The 19,272-nt window shown below is 43.2% G+C and overlaps 1 protein-coding gene and 1 non-coding gene across 2 annotated transcripts; one reads left to right on the top strand and one right to left on the bottom strand.

Annotated features, from left to right (window-relative positions):
• The first annotated feature begins 185 nt into the window (after positions 1-185).
• Positions 186-4,546, top strand: stac3 (SH3 and cysteine rich domain 3). Its single transcript, XM_070969106.1, has 13 exons — positions 186-245; positions 1,123-1,159; positions 1,591-1,669; positions 2,220-2,373; positions 2,502-2,599; positions 2,761-2,821; positions 2,970-3,067; positions 3,243-3,312; positions 3,417-3,466; positions 3,615-3,697; positions 3,826-3,877; positions 4,015-4,152; positions 4,396-4,546. Exons 2-13 carry the CDS (start codon positions 1,152-1,154, stop codon positions 4,501-4,503), a joined length of 999 nt encoding a protein of 332 aa, XP_070825207.1. The 5' UTR covers positions 186-245; positions 1,123-1,151; the 3' UTR covers positions 4,504-4,546.
• Positions 4,547-6,442: 1,896 nt separating this feature from the next.
• LOC139335798 (U5 spliceosomal RNA) lies at positions 6,443-6,554 on the bottom strand. Its single transcript, XR_011602443.1, has one exon. It is a non-coding gene; the product is annotated as a U5 spliceosomal RNA (small nuclear RNA).
• Positions 6,555-19,272: the final 12,718 nt, after the last annotated feature.

Below are 19,272 nucleotides of genomic sequence, written 5' to 3'. Positions count from 1 at the left end.
AGCACTTTGGAAATCACCTAAAGAGACAATTCAGGGAATAAAGAAACGGTCCAGACTGTGAGAGTGTGGACACTGAATCCCGAGGGCCTGAGGTGAGCAGCAAGGTTGGTCAGCTGGTTTGTTGGACTCGGATCTACTGGCCGTACAGCGCTCCAGTCAACGGCAGTAGGTGAAGGACTCATTCACAGAGAGATTCACTCACACACTGGATTTTGTTCTCTGAGCTGTGTGAATTTTGACAAGAGGTACGATCTGGTATAATTTTGAAGTTTCCATCGATTCCACTGCAAGATGTGTTTGCATGATAAAAGCATGGAAGTCAGTTTATTCAATTTAATGTCAGTAAGACAGTTGCTTAAAACTTTCAAATATGAGTTGAATAAGTGGAGATACATTTTACAATTTTTTTTCCAGTTCACAAAGACTGCTTTTTACTGCGGCCATACTTTCTAGAATCTTGCTCTTTTTTTCCTTACTGGCAGAAGAACCCAAATTTAGCTCTGATGAGATTGAATTTCACAACCCTTGAATAGTTTGGGTCAAGTGGACAGGTGCACTCTTACAGGACATGCCTTTGTGTGAGAATACAAGTGCATAGATAACTTTCTTTGTTACGTGTTCATGCGGGCACAAGATGTGTATCTGTTGGACTCGCTGTGTGTGCGTTGTGTCTTAAACAACAGTGTTTGTGCCATAGTTTCCTCATCACAAATGCCACATTTAATTCTGCTGTGTACATATTTATTTATCCTCCTCTTATAGAAGATGATGGATGATAAAACACAGAGGCAAAATCTATCTGATGCTTTTTGACTGGATGCCATGTGAAGGTCAACATTCATACACAACAAAAATAAATACTAAAGATCAGTTAATTTTATTATGTTCTGTTTCTATGAAGATTAAGAAATATGCATATGTGGCTTGCAGTGCTTGTTGATTTTACCAACTTGTGACAATAACAACTAATAAAAGCAGAAACCGTTAAAAAAAGACATTTTTATGCACTGTTTTTTTTTTTGTTTTTGTTTTTTTAATCCTTGCCATTTATCCCCTATATCATGAGATTTTCACTGCTTGTTGCAAATCTAAAAAACCCCAAATATATTTCTATCTTTGTAGGAGGGACAGTACTGACATTATCCAACACCATGGACCAGTGAGTATATTTCCAGATATATTGTTTGTCCTACTTTGCCTGCCTGCGCCTCTTTGCCATCTCCACAAGCCTCCATCCAAATTCTACTGTAGTTTTCATCTGTGTCTTTCTACAATATATTCAAACGCAGTAATGATAGTAGAATAGAAGAAGCTCCATGGTCATTTGAGAAAATGTGTCATAGGAGTCTCCTGGAATAAATAACCAACACTCAGCTATTCTGAGGTGGAATGGCAATTTGATCAGTGTGAATCACATCAGTTGCATCAGGTCACTCCGTGAGTTTGTCCTATGAAAACCTTATAACCCCAAATTTGGATATTTTTAAGTTCACATGTCCAGATTGAAGATTACATGTTCACCTGACAAACAAGAGATCAGGTTGAAAAAGATGTGATTGGATCTTACTGTTGTGTGTGTTTGTGTGTTAGGGAGGATGACAAAAACTCTGTGGATATCCATGACAACCCTCCAGCTCCTGACAATGTGGTGAAAGAGGACGGAGACACAGTGAGTGGCAGGACCATGTCAACCCCCCCTCTGTTAGCAGTGCCATTCCCGGGCAGTTTAAAATAGCCACCAGCTGGGGCAGGAACGCAGTGCAGCTCCAATTGGAAAAACATGAGCTTTGACTTTAGAGTTCTGTCTTTTGTCCCTTGTGGAATAAAGTCCATGAGGGACAATCTCTTTAGGTTTAGAAAAGTGACTCTTTCAAACCAACACTTTTTACAGAACAAAAACTCTACAAAATGCAAAATATGTGTCATGATTTTATGCAAGGGGGGCATGAAACGATAAAAAGTAGGGAACAGTGATTGTCTAAACATATTGGATAGAAATTTAACAATCAGTGCCCCCTTCTCATGACCATGATAAGTTCTAGGCAATTTGGGCCAACATTTCAAAATTTTAACAGTTCTTTTATCTGCATGCTACTCATAGTATCATTCACATGAATTTAGCCTTCGTTATCAAACTCTTTCCCCCCTGCAGCCAGTGCTTCCCTGGGAGCACATAAGGTACTTATGAAATGACCGAGATATGACCTTTGTGCACTCAGGTCTATTTCATATATGAAGAGGAGGTTGAGGTGGAGGAGAAGGAACCAGAACCTCCAGAGCCTGTCGTCCGGGTCAATGACAAACCCCACAAGTTCAAGGACCACTACTGCAAGAAACCCAAGTTCTGTGACGTCTGCGCTCGCATGATAGTCTGTATGTATCAGAAGTCATGTCAGGAAAACATACACATACACAAACATCAACAACACTACTAAAGTACATGTAATGCTTCATCTTAGTTTCTGACTCACCTCTCTGCTCTTCCATTGTTTATTTTTCAGTGAACAACAAGTTTGCTCTGAGGTGTAAAAACTGCAAGACCAACATCCACCATTCATGTCAGTCCTATGTCGAGTTCCAGAGGTGCTTTGGTAAAATTGTAAGTCCTGTTCCTTCTGCTCTCATGCTCGAACAGTACACTGTGTCTACAGTACAGCAGGCTAATCTAAAATGTATACAGATACAATGACTTCACCCATGGTGTGACAGATGTCTTTAACCAAAATGGCTGAAAATACTGAAACACGATGTTTCCTTTAGCCACCTGGCTTCAGGAGGGCCTACAGCTCCCCCCTGTACAGCAGTGACCAACCAGATCCAAGTGAGTCCACTGAATGACAACATGTATTTCGGTTTCTAAATCTTTTTATCTATCAATCTATTGTGAGTCAAGTGAGTCCAGCCTACTTGCCAAAGTGCAAAATTGAATTATCTGTAATTATGTGGCTGACTGCTCTATCCTCAACCAGACAACCCGAACCGGAATGACCCCGTCTTTGACACCCTGCGGGTCGGTGTCATCATGGCAAATAAGGAGCGCAAAAAGAACGAAAATGACAAGAAAAATGTGAGTGTGCAACATACTTCTAATCAAATTGTGAAATAACAACAAACAAAACATGTACACTCATTCATTAAAGTTGTAGTAGAGTAGTAGAGGAAATTGTTCCTGAAATAACAGTATGAAAGCCAAAAGAAATGAAATATGATATTTGTTCTGATCAACCATGTTTCTCGTCCAGATGATGATGATGATGGAGGAAGAAGAAGAGGAGAACCAACAGCCCAAAGAGAATGAGGAGGGAGCAGAAGGTGCACAGAAGCTATAATGATGCTTGGATGCTCCCTGTGGTATATACTAGGCTAGCTGTGATGACCGTGATCACTTGACAAGATGTGTTTTCTTCAATGTGCAGGGAAGCCTGATGATAAGAAGGAGAAAGGGGGAGACAAAGCAGATGACAAGGTAGGAAATGTTTACTGACATTAACGTTTTGCTCTCAAGCAGTCACTGAAAGCCCTGCCTCAAACCACCAGCTGTAATACCATACTGTGTACCTGTTTCTGATATAACGCAGCTAATTCTGATCAAATCTGTGCTGTTCTGTCAACAGAGTAAGGGTACATTCTCCCATTCCCACTATTACCTGGCTCTGTACCGCTTCAAGGCCATAGAGAAAGATGACCTTGACTTCCAGTACGTCCTAAAGATTCAAACATTTCTCCTTTTATTCATTCAATTAAACCTACTTTAATTTTCACAAAGTGAACACTGCACTGTTTTGGGTTGATAAAACATATATTGTGTATGTGTTTGTGTGTCAGCCCTGGTGACCGGATCACAGTTCTGGATGACTCCAATGAGGAGTGGTGGAGAGTAAGTTTAACCTCATCGTCTCTTTGATTCTTTAACTTTTCATTTGTGCTGTTTCTGTTTGCAGTAAACCAATTCAGCTGTGCCCTTTTTTCTTCAGTGGAGGATGAACTCCAAGTCTGCTCTCTCTCTGTTTTCAGGGAAAGATGGGTGAGAAAACAGGCTACTTCCCCACCAACTACCTCATAAAAGTGCGTGCATCGGAGAGAGTCTTCAAGGTGACGCGCTCCTTTGTAGGGAACAGAGAGATGGGACAAATCACATTGAAGAAAGATCAGGTAACTGCACTGACGCGTGTGTGTTTAACTGAACATGTAAAATCTAACATTTTGAAGCAACAGACAGGTAACATTGCTGCCCAAACATTGCAAAAACATGTTAATGTTTTACAGCACTTTTGGACCCTCAGTGTCAGCACATACAAATGGTGCATGTGCATCAGTCAGTCTGAAGAGACCTCAGTAAGAATGTGTCCAGTTTGAACAGATGTTTAGTTATGCTGTTGTGTCTCTGTGCCTCAGATTGTGGTGAAGAAGGGGGATGAGAAAGGCGGCTACTTGAAGGTCAGCACTGGACGCAAGCTGGGCTACTTCCCTGCTGATCTGCTGGAGGAGATCACTGTGACATAGAAAACACTTCATGCAATGAAAGAGCCTGCAACACACTTTAAATATCAGCACAAACTGGAGACATCACCGCTCTACAGATCTTTGAGCAAGCTTCCATATTAATCACCTAAAACACATATCGCAGCAGAAATGTATTCTCAGACTCCACTGCTTATTTAGCACTGATGGATCAAATACTTGCTGATTATTGTCAAATAAAATATCAACCATTTGCAAGTCTCTCTAGGTCCATTATACTTAGTTACGCAAACAGAGGCTTCACAGCCATTTCAACATGTACAGAGCTTGATATTAACAAAGAACATAAAGAGAGAACATTTGGACTTGTACATAATACAAGCAGTACTGCTCAAAATGGTTTCAAATGTTTGCACTAATTTCTGCTGAGTGAATTGGCTGAATGCTTTGAGTATAAATGTTTCAAATATTAAACCTGGAGTCAACTTAAAGACTGTGTCAAACTTTCTTACAAATGTTTCCATAAAGGCAGCTTTGTATCATTAAAAAGTGACAGCTTTGCTTGTGTCCTATATCCTGGCCTCTGCTCACAGCTCTCTTGCATATGTTGCACACTACCTCAGTCACATCATCATCACAAGTAGTGAAATATTTCCAGATCACACTTTTATTCCTCCTGGTTTTTTTTTGTTTGTGTCACCCTTTTCTTCTGTTGATTACAGTTACAATTAGTCATTTGGCTGACACTTTTATCCAAGGCTACGTACATATGAATTCACACACTGATGGCACAGCATCGAAGGCAGTTTTGGGGTTCAGTATCTTGCCTAAGGACACTTCAGCATGTGGGCTGCCGACCTCCTAATAGGTGGACGACCGCTCTACCTCCTGAGCCGCCCCTTTGCTGCAGCATCACAGCCTGTCATGTCCTCAATCTTCACATTATCACCTGCATCCATGACCGCTCTACACCAAGGTCAGTGTATCCTCTGAACTCAGTAATAATCAGCAGTTTGCTGGGTACTAAGATTCAAACGTGGACATGCATCTGCTCTTCCTCTGGTCCACTTGACATTTCGCTAAGCAATAAAAAATGTCCATGAGTGTTTTAATTTAGTATGAGCAGTTCTCCTCTTTCCTTGGCTGGACGAACACTACAAACGTCTGACCCAACACAGAAACTCCCTCTCTGGTTCTGCCAGTGAATGAGCAGTCTCACGTTTTAATAGAATTTGACATTTTGTTTTTCTTTTCTCTGTTTTTCTTCTTCTTCTTTTTCACTGGACTCCGCCATTGATAGGACCCTCAATCATGCAGCTTTAGTATTTCACACTTTGAAGTTCCTTAAAACAGCATTTTTAGATGACATACAAGGCTTTCAGTGAAATGTTCATATATGTCTGTACTACCATATAAACCTATAAATTTATATATATATATATATATATATATATATATATATATATATATAATTTTAAATATGATCATGGGACTATGTTGATGTGAACATTAATATAAAACTTGATTATTTGTCATTAAGTCGCTAGTCTGCTTGCAGGATATGATTTTGAAAATGGAGGAATATGCATTTGTGTCACTCTCTGCAAGGCTGTATTTACAACTCTTACATAAATGTGTCCAGAATCCATAATTAAAGCGTGAAATCAAACGTTTTCCCATGCACTGATATGGGGCCTTTCTGTAAGTCTGAGTTCATGTTGAAGCATGCGCCCTCTCGTGGCCATGGGCACATAAAACAACTGGTCTGTCTTTACTGTCCACAATCTGAAAATGAGATGGGATTCTTTGTTTTATTTTGAAATTTTCCAGAAATCTTCTCCATGAAATTAACAGTGACAATAGCATCTTACAAAACGATAAAGAAACAACAATGACCTCTGCACATTAGAACAAGTCTCAGGTGAGATACACTTCGGCGTTAACCCTTTTTCTGTCTCTGATTTTTTTAACATCACGGAACACCCCGCTCCAGCAGGACATCAGTAATTGGGTGAAACTCTTTCTGTTCCTCTCCACGGAAGTCTTCAGTAAAAGGCGAAAAACTTATATGATCTGAAGTGAAATAAAAGCATACATCCATAAAATTTGAAAGTGGCAAACCCCATTCTCCGCCTTAGGATCTTCAGGAACACAGTCTATTTTTTCAGAAAGAAGTCCAAGCAGAGCGTTAATGTAATGCATAGGGTTGTGGCAATGTCAATGTGACAAGTAGAGGCAGAGGTAGAGAGTGAAGAGTGGCGGGGGGGTTCCAGGCCTTGTTGATAAGGCTGACAGCAGACGGGAAAAAACTGTGGTTTTGTTCCCGATGGACCACAGCCTCCTGCCAGAGGGGAGTGTTTCGAAGAGTTTGTGTCCGGGGTGGGAGGGATCAGCCACAATCTTTCCTGCATGCCTCAGGGTCCTGGACGTGTACAGGTCGAGAAGAGACTGGAGATTGCAGTCAATCATCTTCTCTGCAGTCCTAATGACGCGCTGCAGTCTGCCCTTGTCCTTGGCGGTGGCAGCAGTGTACCAGATGGTGATGGAGGAGGTGAGGATGGACTCAATGATGGCAGTGTAGAAGTGCACCATCATTGTCTTTGGCAGACTGAATTTTTTGAGCTGCTGTATGAAGTACATCCTCTGCTGTGCTTTCTTGATGAGGGAGCTGATGTTCGGCTGATAGTTCTGATAGTTCGGCTGATGATAGTTTCCAGGAAGTGGAAAGACTCCACAGTGTCAAGGGTGGAGTCACAGAGGGTGATGGGGGCAGGTGAGGCTGAGTTTTTCCTGTAGTCCACAACCATCTCCACTTTAGAGCGTTGAGCTCTAGGTTGATCTGGTTGCACCAGGTCACCAGATGGTCCACCTCCCACCTGTAGGCGGACTTGTTGCCATCAGAGATGGCTAAACTTCAGGAGCTTTACAGATTAATGACTGGAGGGGCAGCTGTTCGTGTACAGGGAGAAGAGCAGAGCGCAGCCTTGAGGGGATCTGGTGCTGATGGTCTTTGCATCAGAGACGTGTTTCCCCAGCTTCACGCACTGTTTCCTGTCAGACAGGAAGTCTGTAAGGCACCTGCAAAGCAGAGCTGAAATCCACAAACAGGATCCTAGCGTAGGTTCCTGCGGAGTCCAGGTGCTGGAGGATGAAGTGGAGGGCCAAGTTAACTGCATCGTCTACAGACCTGAGCTTCTCAGAGTACAGTCGTTTAGCCTCTTCACCGCCTTGCAAAACTTGTACTTTGCCTCTTAATGTATTGTTTTTCGGCCCAAACTTTATACGACACTTGTAAAACTGATGAGATGAAATGACCATAAATTATAAGGGTGTTACTATTCCTTTGCTTACAAGCGTTACTCTTACGCATGCGCACACAGAACAGTGACTGAATATCTGTTGTAAGAGGGCGACTGTAGGGTGTCTTTATTGTGGGAGTACCCGGTATCAGAGTGAGAGGCTACGGGTTAACTTTTTCAAGCTATGTGAATTTACACAATACCCCACTAAAGCTGTCCCATTGTTCTTCAACCAAAGTTAATGTTGCACAAAGTAAAGGCCATGTTTATGTGTTATTGCATGTACTATTAAACCTCAGTTTTAGTTTGTAGGTATACCTATTTTAAAGTCATTTTATTATTTCTTATTTGTTTTTGCATTTCAGAAAGTGGCTTCTTTAACATTTGGTGGTCTATGGCCCTAAAGCCCAGTAAATGGGTTCTGTTTTGACAGGCAAATATGCAAATTTAAGCAATAAAAATACAATTTTTTCTAAAAAGGAACCAGTTGTTTATTGTTAGAGACCTGTCTTGTTTCTCTTTGTATATTTGCAATTGCTCTTTATTGAAGTAAAAGTATACCTTGTTTTTTTGTTTTGTATTATTTTTGTATTGATATGGATCTGAGTCTAAAATATAGGTAAACTGAATTTCAGTCATCTGGTATTGTCATGTAACAGATGACTCTTCATTTAACTGAAAGCATGCTCTTCCTCAAAAAGTGCAAGAGCATTTCCAACATCCCTAAATTTGTTCTGCTAAGACATTTTTCTTTGTTGTAAAGAGTTAGATGAGCTTAAAGTTTCTTTCACTGTTTCTGACACTTTTAATGCACGCTGACACAGAAATCTGTGAATGTAGATTATGAGAAATTGAAACTTGTTTGAAACTGAAATCTTAATTTCTAAAACATTTGTTTATTTCTAGTTATTGTTAGAACAACCTTCTAACAATGAAGCCCTTATATTTGAATTGATTGATGTAATTAATTTTATTCAATTATTTTTTTCCAACACCATTTTGCTTTTTGGCACAACTGAGAATGCCCAATTGATCTAGCCCCCATGCTCCACCTGACCTGGCCCTCGTCTGCTGATGGAGGCCAGTGGTGGAGAAGGCCGTTTTTTTTTTGTTTGTTTGTTTTGTTGTTGTTTTTTTGTTTCTCAATCCACCCTTTAGCTTTTGAGAACGTGTGAGAGTGCCCAACTAATAGATGGTTTGAAAAAAGCTGGCAAACCGGAGCACCCGGAGAAAACCTTGTCACCAGGTAAGATTACCTGGATGTCTCATGGAATTAATTTTGAAGGAAAAACGTTTTTTCTTTCAAGATTAAAACAATCATTGACCTGGATGATGCCGACTGCATTTTATGTGAAGAATGCAGTGAAGGGCTTGAGGCTGATTTTGCGCACAGAGGAGAAGAATCTGCGGATGGCAGACTGTTTTTTGGGTGGTCCCATGTGACTTTTGAGAATGGAGGCAATATATTTTTCAATTGCTGGGTCCTTAATCTTTATAGAAACCAGCAACATATCTACACTGCCACAGGTCTGAAGCAAGGCCTTGAAAATGGCCTTGTCAAGGTTTTTAAACGTTTCAGGGGTCAAACCTGCACCTTCAGTTTCTGCCCATGCGCATTCAGCCAGATGCCTGATGATGTCCACCGGATCTTCAGTGTTCCAGTCCACGTTTGCTTCTCTGCACACCCGTGTGAACAGCTTCTCCATGAGTACCTGCAGACACATTTTCCTCCATTCTGCGCTTGCTCCTGCCTCCTCTTTGTTAGGTACCTCTGCGGCTACCTCCACAAGTCCATTATTCTCAATCGTCTTGCTGTCCTCAGCGCCCAGCAGACTGACTGTCACCTTTTGGCTGCACTGTTCAGACTGGGTTTTCATCCACCATTTCATCAGGACCATGAAGATCCACACTTTGCCCAGTATGTCCTTATTCATGTCCACTCGGGGCCGATGACAAACAACCATTGCCTTCTTTTTCTTTGCATCACTGGATTTTAGGTTCGGTATCCCGTCGTCCACGTAAAGCTTCAGGAGATCAGCCAAAGCATCTGTCACACCCAGGACTTTAGGGTTGTTATCCTGTGTGCCAGCCAGAGCCAACAAAGAGTCAGACTCAGCCAGGGAGGCAACGCCCTTGGTGAGTGCAATCATTGACTCCTTGCGCTTCATTTTGCTGCCCCAGAAAAATTTGTCATGTAGCTTTGCCCCCATGCGATGCATCAGTGTTGTCGCAATGGTCTTTGTGAAGAAAGCCTTGATCCTTTTCTTCAGCTTCTTTCTTTGCTTCGGTGCTTCCTCAGCAGCTTCTGTCGCTGGTGGACTCTTCTCCTTCTCACATATTATGTGAGAGATGTCTTCTGCAACGGCTTCAATCTCCCGAGAGGACTGAGACCGCATCCATTCGCTACTGCCGTCTGACAGAGTGTTCAAGAGAGGATCTATCACATCTCTCACTTCGTCGGAAATAATTTCCTGGACAGATTTGGTGGACGCTTTCCCAGAGCTGTGGTCTGACGGGACCGTCTTGAGGGCCTCTGCTTCTCCTGTTGTGCCAAGTGACGGAGAGACATTGTCTCTATCCATCTTGGCATCTTCCAGGCTTGAGTCTCCCGATGTGTCTGCCTTTAACGCACATGAGCATCTTCCAAACATCCTACAGACATGATTGATCATCGTGTTCAGCCTGTTGGGGGGGGTGAGGCGCTGATATGCAGGTGATCCGGCGCGCGGGGTGCTGGTGGCGCTGGGGAGAGAGGAGTTGATGCATTCTGTCACCTCTTTGCTTATCAGGGATGATAAGCTTTTTGAGCTTTTGTTCCCGTCTTCATCCAAAGCGCCCAGAGACTCCTCAAAGCTGGAGCTGAGCGTCTTGCTCAGAGTGGACTGGACAAGCTCCTCCGACAGGGCCTCTGTGATGGTTTTCTTAGCCTCCATGATGGCTGTGCACACTAAAGTAATGATTTCCATGACAAATTCGGCCATCAATATTTTAGTGGCAACATCCGGGGAGCCATTTTTCAGCTGGTGCCACTGTCTGGCTGACATCCCTCCAATAAAGGATTCAACCAGATGGCGAACACGCTCTGCCTTTACCTCCGGAACCTCAGGTTCAGGTAAACTTTCACTACACTCTTTACTGTTATCCATGGCAACTGTAAGTATAACTCTTCTCAACGTCTTTTATCGATGCTAAGTTCAAAGCACTAGAATATCACTAGAAAAGTAAAACCGGTCACTTGCTGCAATATCACTATGTGATCCAAATCAGTTTAGTCTCTTAAATAGTCTTCGGTCATCAAAGACATCAAAGCCATCAAAGCCATCACAGATCAATGCAATCCATAACCTGAAGTCACAGATCAAAGCAATCCATAACCTGAAGTTACACATCAAAGCAATCCATAACCTGAAGTTACACATCAAAGCAATCCATAACCTGACGTCACACATCAAAGGAATCCCCCCTACACACACACAAACAGCCACTTCGGCATAGCAACCTGCCTAGCAACGGTTGCTGTGTTTGAACATGGCAGCTAATCATTGGAAAAGAAGGGAAACTCATCAGGCTGTTCACAAAATCTATATATTTAGCTGAAATCAGGACATTAACAACACCTTAAGTTATTAATTTGCTTGCATTTGCTGACTACTCTATCCGCCTTATTGATGCTGCTGTAAATTGGAATTTCCCCTCGCGGGACCAATAGAGAAATATTGAATTGAACTCATGTATTTTCTTTTTCTCCACTGTCACCAGCTGAATGGCTAAATAGAGTCGAAAAAGAACTTTGTGGAGGCTCGTGGTGATCAAGCGTTGGATCAGGTCATATAGTACATGTCCAAAATGAAGATGTCTCTTCTGCGTTTTCATGAAACTGATCAGGACATGAGGCATAGAGAGACAGAAGTGTGTCCACTTATTATTCACAATATGTTTCAGTGATGTCTCATTTATCACTATCATTCATTGATCCATAATGAGAAATGTCTTTTCTTTTTTTTATCGGATTAAATTAGCAGTTTTATTGATTTTAAAGGGCGTATTGTGTATTGGTATTTAATTTAAGGAGATATCTTTTCAACAATTTCATCTTTCCATCGTGTACCTCTCAGATTGTGGATTGTTTGGATGAACTTGACCAATGAGTGTTAAAATACTTGGCAAGTCATTTAGAGCCACACCTGAAATCTACTGCAGTTGTGCTCCTCTGCTCAGTTTGTTAGACAGTAAAAGGGATTTCAGTTCAATAACAAAGTGACTTGGCTGCTGCCGTGAATGAACACCCTTAAGGCTGACATGTTCACTGACTTTATCACTCTTCACTGCTTGAGTTCATTAACTATTATCCTACAGGCTAACCTCACCTGTCCTGTTACTGATTGTATCACTGTCATGTAGGCTAAGTGTCATTGTGCTGCTGAGCAGTGACCTTATGGTCATCCTCTAAGTGCTTTCACAGCTCATATTATATCGCTACGTCAGTTAGTCTGAGAGTTTTGCAACCAATAATATGTATAGGCTGTAATCTATTTTAGGATTGTGGACCTTTTATTACAATGAATGGTTCACAGCTTAACTCCGGTCAAAGTATTTAATTCATTTAATAGTTTGCCGCCAGCATCACGTGTTGATGCTATCTTTCTTTCTTAGCTCTACATCATAAATGTTACGTGTGAACAGGAAGAGCCAGGGCCCAGTTGCAGAGTCGTAGACAAAAACGTTTATTGAAAAACAGAAAATCACCTTATCAGGGAGAACTCCTACAAAGTAAAAGAAACCCAAAACACCACAGCGGGAAAAGTAGCAAAATAAAGGCAAACACAAAAACAGCACAAGGGCGATAACTCACTCAGGAGGCAAAGAAAACTCAAAGTGTCCAGGAGCGAACTCACTGGAGATCAGCACGAAAAAACAATAAGAACTCAAAGTGTCTAGGAACAAACTCACTACAGCAAACAAAGGACATGGGGACACGAGGAGAGAGAGACAAGTGATCGAAACAGGAGCAAGACTAGTGTGGCAAGAGAGAACAGTCTGGCACAGGAGCCAAACTGCAGCTGGCTTAAGAAACAGGTTGATTAGCAGATGAGGAGCAGGTGCGTCTCATGAAGCTCGCACCTGAGGAGATCGGACCCGCCTCTCTCTCGCGCTCCGCCTGCTGACAGAGACGGAGGAAGAAAAAACACCGTCACAAATTTTAGCAGTCCTCCTATTCTTTGCATAACAGTGTACAGACCACCCCAGTATTCATCCTCTTTTATCAGTGAATTCTCTGAGTTCTTATCAATCATTCACACCACCTACAACAGGATTTTAATAGCTGGTGATTTTAATCTACACATTGACAACAAATCGGACCCAGTATCCAGAGAATTTTTAAACCTCTTAAACTGTATGGATTTTAAAGAACACAATAGAATATTCTCTAATGAGATCATGAATGTCAGACCGGGCGGAATCAGGAAGATGCTCGAGATACACATCTAAATTTGCCAAATTCTCAGAATTACGCAGGCGCGCACAGGACACAGTGCCGTGTCTGTCATCCAGCCCGTCATCACGGGGGCTGTATGAGGGCTGTGCAACAGACACAGAAGCAACAAGTGCAACAGGAGATGAATCTACATCATTTTCACGCTCAACATACCGTTTAAGCATGTTGAGGCGACACACTCGAGTTTTTTTTCTTACGGTCGGGGGTCTGGATTACATAATCCGTTTCTCTCATTTTACAATCAACCACGTAGGGACCGGAAAATTTTGCCTGCAGTGCAGAACCAACGACGGGCGGCAAAACCAAGACGCGGTCGCCGAACTGAAATGTCCGCGCGACGGACTTTTTGTCGAACCTTGTTTTCATTTTGATTTGGGCTTCTGAGAGCGAGGTGCGAGCCAAATCACAGGCATGATGGAGTCGCTCGCGAGAAGAACTGACATGATCCAAAATGTTAACTTCGGGGCCGGATTTATCTGCGAGCCATTTTTCACGCAGAAGGCGGAGTGGACCGCACACAGTGTGGCCAAAGACTAAATCTGCTGGACTGAACCCCAGCGACTCTTGCGGTGTTTCCCGCACGGCGAATAAAAACAGCGGCAAGCCCTCATCCCATTCACGGTTTGACTCAGTGCAGAACTTGCGAAGCATACTTTTTACAGTTTGGTGGAAACGCTCTAATGCTCCCTGGCTCTCTGGATGGTGCGCGCTGGAGGTACGATGTTTAACCTGCAGCTCGGACATGACCTGGGCAAAGACTTTGGACATGAAATTGGAGCCTTGGTCACTTTGGATACTTTTGGGGAGTCCGAATGTGGAGAAGAATTTCACGAGCGCTTTCACAATGGCACGCGGGCTTTCAATGAGCGTAACGGAACAGCCTCAGGGTCACGGGTAGCGGCGCACATCACCGTGAGGATGTACTGATTTCCCGACTTCGTTTTAGGGAGAGGACCAACACAGTCCTTAATAACATGCTGAACGGTTCACCGACAACAGGGATTGGCTTCAGCGGAGCAGAAGGAATCAGCTGATTCGGTTTACAGGAGACTTGACATGTGTCACACGAACGACAGAATTTCACCACATCGGATTTAAGTCCAGGCCAGAAGAAAAAAACGGAGGACACGATTATATGTTTCCTTCATTCCTAAGTGGCCGGACATGCAATGGTCATGAGCTAAACTAAGCACCTGAGAACGGAGCGGCTGTGGGACTTCAATTTGGCACACGGGCTCGTGCGTGAAACCAGAGCCAGGAGACCAGTGGCGCATTAGGACCCCTTCATCAAGGCGGTAGGACACAGACTCTCCCCCCTTGGGTTTTTCTATCATAGAAAAACAGTGAGACAAGCTGAGGTCGGACCTCTGAGCTGCCATCAGTTGTTCTTTATTTACTGCGAGAGTAAGGTTATCATCAGGCTGTAGCTCAATAGAGACCGATGTGTTGTCGTTTGATTCCGGCGGGGCGCTTGTTGGATCGGGGGAGCTCATAAAAGAGTCACCACGGTCCACCAAGTCACCAAGTTTCCGTGCCTGAGCACGAGTGACGGCACACACAGGGAATAGGGACAACGCGTCTGGCTCAACTGGGTCAGAAACACACACATCCGCGCACGGATTCTCAATTACCTCGGCTGTAGGGAAAACTTTTCCGCCAGCCACATCGTTCCCGAGGATCAAATCAATCCCAGCTATAGGTAGCTGTGGTCTTACGGCAATTTTGAAATTGCATGACACCAGATTTGAAGTTAAATGTATTAAATGCAACGGCGCACGCACCACACACATTTTTACACCCCACGCCAAAACATCTGTGCCGCAGTAAGACTCAGCAGAGAAAGGAAGAACATCTCCGCGAATCAGTGATTGTTTCGCCCCAGTATTCCGCAGGATGGTGATAGGCACCGGCTCTTTATCTTCCACCAAGGAAACAGTGCCATCCGAAACAAACGGTCTGAAAGCGGCGTCAATTTGATCTTTTGTCGGTTCTGCCACTTTCGTGCTTTGCGTGGAGAATGTTTTCGTTCGGATTAGACCGATTGGCGACGGGGTTTTAGCACTTTTTGTTTGCTCTTTCCGTTTCAAAACGGGACAAGCGCCGATCAGATGTCCCTGCTCGCGGCAGTAAAAACACTCACTGGTGTCCGTAGCTGCCGAGCCAGCAACAGGGTTGCGGCGATTGGTCTTAGGGGATCTAATTTTGCGGTCGGCGAGGACCGGATCACGACGAACAAGTGGAGAGAAAACATTTTTGTGCGTCAGAGCGAATTCATCCGCCAACACAGCGGCGTCAGCAAGACTTGTAGTTTTTTGTTCATTCAAATAAATCACAATTTTCTCAGGAAGCCGATTCTTGAATTCCTCCATCAACATGAGCTCACGCAAATTATCAAAAGTCTGGACATTACTAACCTGGCACCATTTGTCAAACAAAACGCTTTTCTCCCTCGCGTACTCTGCATAAGTTTGGGTGACAGTTTTTTCACATTTTCTAAACTTTTGGTGATATGCTTCTGGCACTAACTCATAAGCACGAAGGACTGTGGCTTTCACAATTTGGAATACACATTCTAAATGACCCACAGGGTCATAACACCCCTCGCGGGACTAATAAAGGAATATTGAATTGAACTCATGTATTTTCTTTTTCTCCACTGTCACCAGCTGAATGGCTAAAAGAACTTTGCGGAGGCTCGTGTCCACTTATTATTCACAATATGTTTCAGTGATGTCTCATTTATCACTATCATTCATTGATCCATAAAGAGTTAGATGAGCTTAAATTTTCTGTTTCTTTCACTGTTTCTGACACTTTTGATGCACGCTGACAGAAATCTGTGAATGTAGATTATGAGAAATCGAAACTTGTTTGAAACTGAAATCTTAATTTCTAAAACATTTGTTTATTTCTAGTTATTGTTAGAACAACCTTCTAACAATGAAGCCCTTATATTTGAATTGATTGATGTAATTAATTTTATTCAATTATTTTTTTCCAACACCATTTTGCTTTTTGGCACAACTGAGAATGCCCAATTGATCTAGCCCCCATGCTCCACCTGACCTGGCCCTTGTCTGCTGATGGAGGCCAGTGGTGGAGAAGGCCATTTTTTTTGTTTGTTTGTTTTGTCGTTGTTTTTTTGTTTCTCAATCCACCCTTTAGCTTTTGAGCACGTGTGAGAGTGCCCAACTAATAGATGGTTTGAAAAAAGCTGGCAAACCGGAGCACCCGGAGAAAACCTTGTCACCAGGTAAGATTACCTGGATGTCTCATGGAATTAATTTTGAAGGAAAAAAGTTTTTTCTTTCAAGATTAAAACAATCATTGACCTGGATGATGCCGACTGCATTTTATGTGAAGAATGCAGTGAAGGGCTTGAGGCTGATTTTGCGCACAGAGGAGAAGAATCTGCGGATGGCAGACTGTTTTTTGGGTGGTCCCATGTGACTTTTGAGAATGGAGGCAATATATTTTTCAATTGCTGGGTCCTTAATCTTTATAGAAACCAGCAACATATCTACACTGCCACAGGTCTGAAGCAAGGCCTTGAAAATGGCCTTGTCAAGGTTTTTAAACGTTTCAGGGGTCAAACCTGCACCTTCAGTTTCTGCCCATGCGCATTCAGCCAGATGCCTGATGATGTCCACCGGATCTTCAGTGTTCCAGTCCACGTTTGCTTCTCTGCACACCCGTGTGAACAGCTTCTCCATGAGTACCTGCAGACACATTTTCCTCCATTCTGCGCTTGCTCCTGCCTCCTCTTTGTTAGGTACCTCTGCGGCTACCTCCACAAGTCCATTATTCTCAATCGTCTTGCTGTCCTCAGCGCCCAGCAGACTGACTGTCACCTTTTGGCTGCACTGTTCAGACTGGGTTTTCATCCACCATTTCATCAGGACCATGAAGATCCACACTTTGCCCAGTATGTCCTTATTCATGTCCACTCGGGGCCGATGACAAACAACCATTGCCTTCTTTTTCTTTGCATCACTGGATTTTAGGTTCGGTATCCCGTCGTCCACGTAAAGCTTCAGGAGATCAGCCAAAGCATCTGTCACACCCAGGACTTTAGGGTTGTTATCCTGTGTGCCAGCCAGAGCCAACAAAGAGTCAGACTCAGCCAGGGAGGCAACGCCCTTGGTGAGTGCAATCATTGACTCCTTGCGCTTCATTTTGCTGCCCCAGAAAAATTTGTCATGTAGCTTTGCCCCCATGCGATGCATCAGTGTTGTCGCAATGGTCTTTGTGAAGAAAGCCTTGATCCTTTTCTTCAGCTTCTTTCTTTGCTTCGGTGCTTCCTCAGCAGCTTCTGTCGCTGGGGGACTCTTCTCCTTCTCACATATTATGTGAGAGATGTCTTCTGCAACGGCTTCAATCTCCCGAGAGGACTGAGACCGTATCCATTCGCTACTGCCGTCTGACAGAGTGTTCAAGAGAGGATCTATCACATCTCTCACTTCGTCGGAAATAATTTCCTGGACAGATTTGGTGGACGCTTTCCCAGAGCTGTGGTCTGACGGGACCGTCTTGAGGGCCTCTGCTTCTCCTGTTGTGCCAAGTGACGGAGAGACATTGTCTCTATCCATCTTGGCATCTTCCAGGCTTGAGTCTCCCGATGTGTCTGCCTTTAACGCACATGAGCATCTTCCAAACATCCTACAGATATGATTGATCATCGTGTTCAGCCTGCTGGGGGGGGTGAGGCGCTGATGTGCAGGTGATCCGGCGCGTGGGGTGCTGGTGGCGCTGGGGAGAGAGGAGTTGATGCATTCTGTCACCTCTTTGCTTATCAGGGATGATAAGCTTTTTGAGCTTTTGTTCCCGTCTTCATCCAAAGCGCCCAGAGACTCCTCAAAGCTGGAGCTGAGCGTCTTGCTCAGACTGGACTGAACAAGCTCCTCCGACAGGGCCTCTGTGATGGTTTTCTTAGCCTCCATGATGGCTGTGCACACTGAAGTAATGATTTCCATGACAAATTCGGCCATCAATATTTTAGTGGCAACATCCGGGGAGCCATTTTTCGCCTGTTGCCACTGTCTGGTTGACATCCCTCCAATAAAGGATTCAACCAGATGGCGAACACGCTCTGCCTCTACCTCCGGAACCTCAGGTTCAGGTAAACTTTCACTACACTCTTTACTGTTATCCATGGCAACTGTAAGTATAACTCTTCTCAACGTCTTTTATCGATGCTAAGTTCAAAGCACTAGAATATCACTAGAAAAGTAAAACCGGTCACTTGCTGCAATATCACTATGCGATCCAAATCAGTTTAGTCTCTTAAATAGTCTTCGGTCATCAAAGACATCAAAGCCATCAAAGCCATCACAGATCAATGCAATCCATAACCTGAAGTTACACATCAAAGCAATCCATAACCTGAAGTTACACATCAAAGCAATCCATAACCTGAAGTTACACATCAAAGCAATCCATAACCTGAAGTTACACATCAAAGCAATCCATAACCTGACGTCACACATCAAAGGAACCCCCCCTACACACACACAAACAGCCACTTCGGCATAGCAACCTGCCTAGCAACGGTTGCTGTGTTTGAACATGGCAGCTAATCATTGGAAAAGAAGGGAAACTCATCAGGCTGTTCACAAAATCTATATATTTAGCTGAAATCAGGACATTAACAACACCTTAAGTTATTAATTTGCTTGCATTTGCTGACTACTCTATCCGCCTTATTGATGCTGCTGTAAATTGGAATTTCCCCTCATGGGACCAATAGAGAAATATTGAATTGAACTCATGTATTTTCTTTTTCTCCACTGTCACCAGCTGAATGGCTAAAAGAACTTTGCGGAGGCTCGTGTCCACTTATTATTCACAATATGTTTCAGTGATGTCTCATTTATCACTATCATTCATTGATCCATAAAGAGTTAGATGAGCTTAAATTTTCTGTTTCTTTCACTGTTTCTGACACTTTTGATGCACGCTGACACAGAAATCTGTGAATGTAGATTATGAGAAATTGAAACTTGTTTGAAACTGAAA

This window comes from Chaetodon trifascialis, chromosome 8, assembly GCF_039877785.1.
Source record: "Chaetodon trifascialis isolate fChaTrf1 chromosome 8, fChaTrf1.hap1, whole genome shotgun sequence".
NCBI lineage: Eukaryota > Metazoa > Chordata > Actinopteri > Chaetodontiformes > Chaetodontidae > Chaetodon > Chaetodon trifascialis.
This window is presented reverse-complemented; position numbering and strand designations above follow the sequence as displayed.

What these genes read in the sequence shown, in the direction of transcription:
- stac3 (XM_070969106.1), top strand. An exon ending in ACGAAAATGACAAGAAAAAT is followed by an intron (nt 3,068 to 3,242) that starts GTGAGTGTGCAA and finishes TTTCTCGTCCAG; the next exon opens with ATGATGATGATGATGGAGGA. An exon ending in GAGACAAAGCAGATGACAAG is followed by an intron (nt 3,467 to 3,614) that starts GTAGGAAATGTT and finishes TTCTGTCAACAG; the next exon opens with AGTAAGGGTACATTCTCCCA.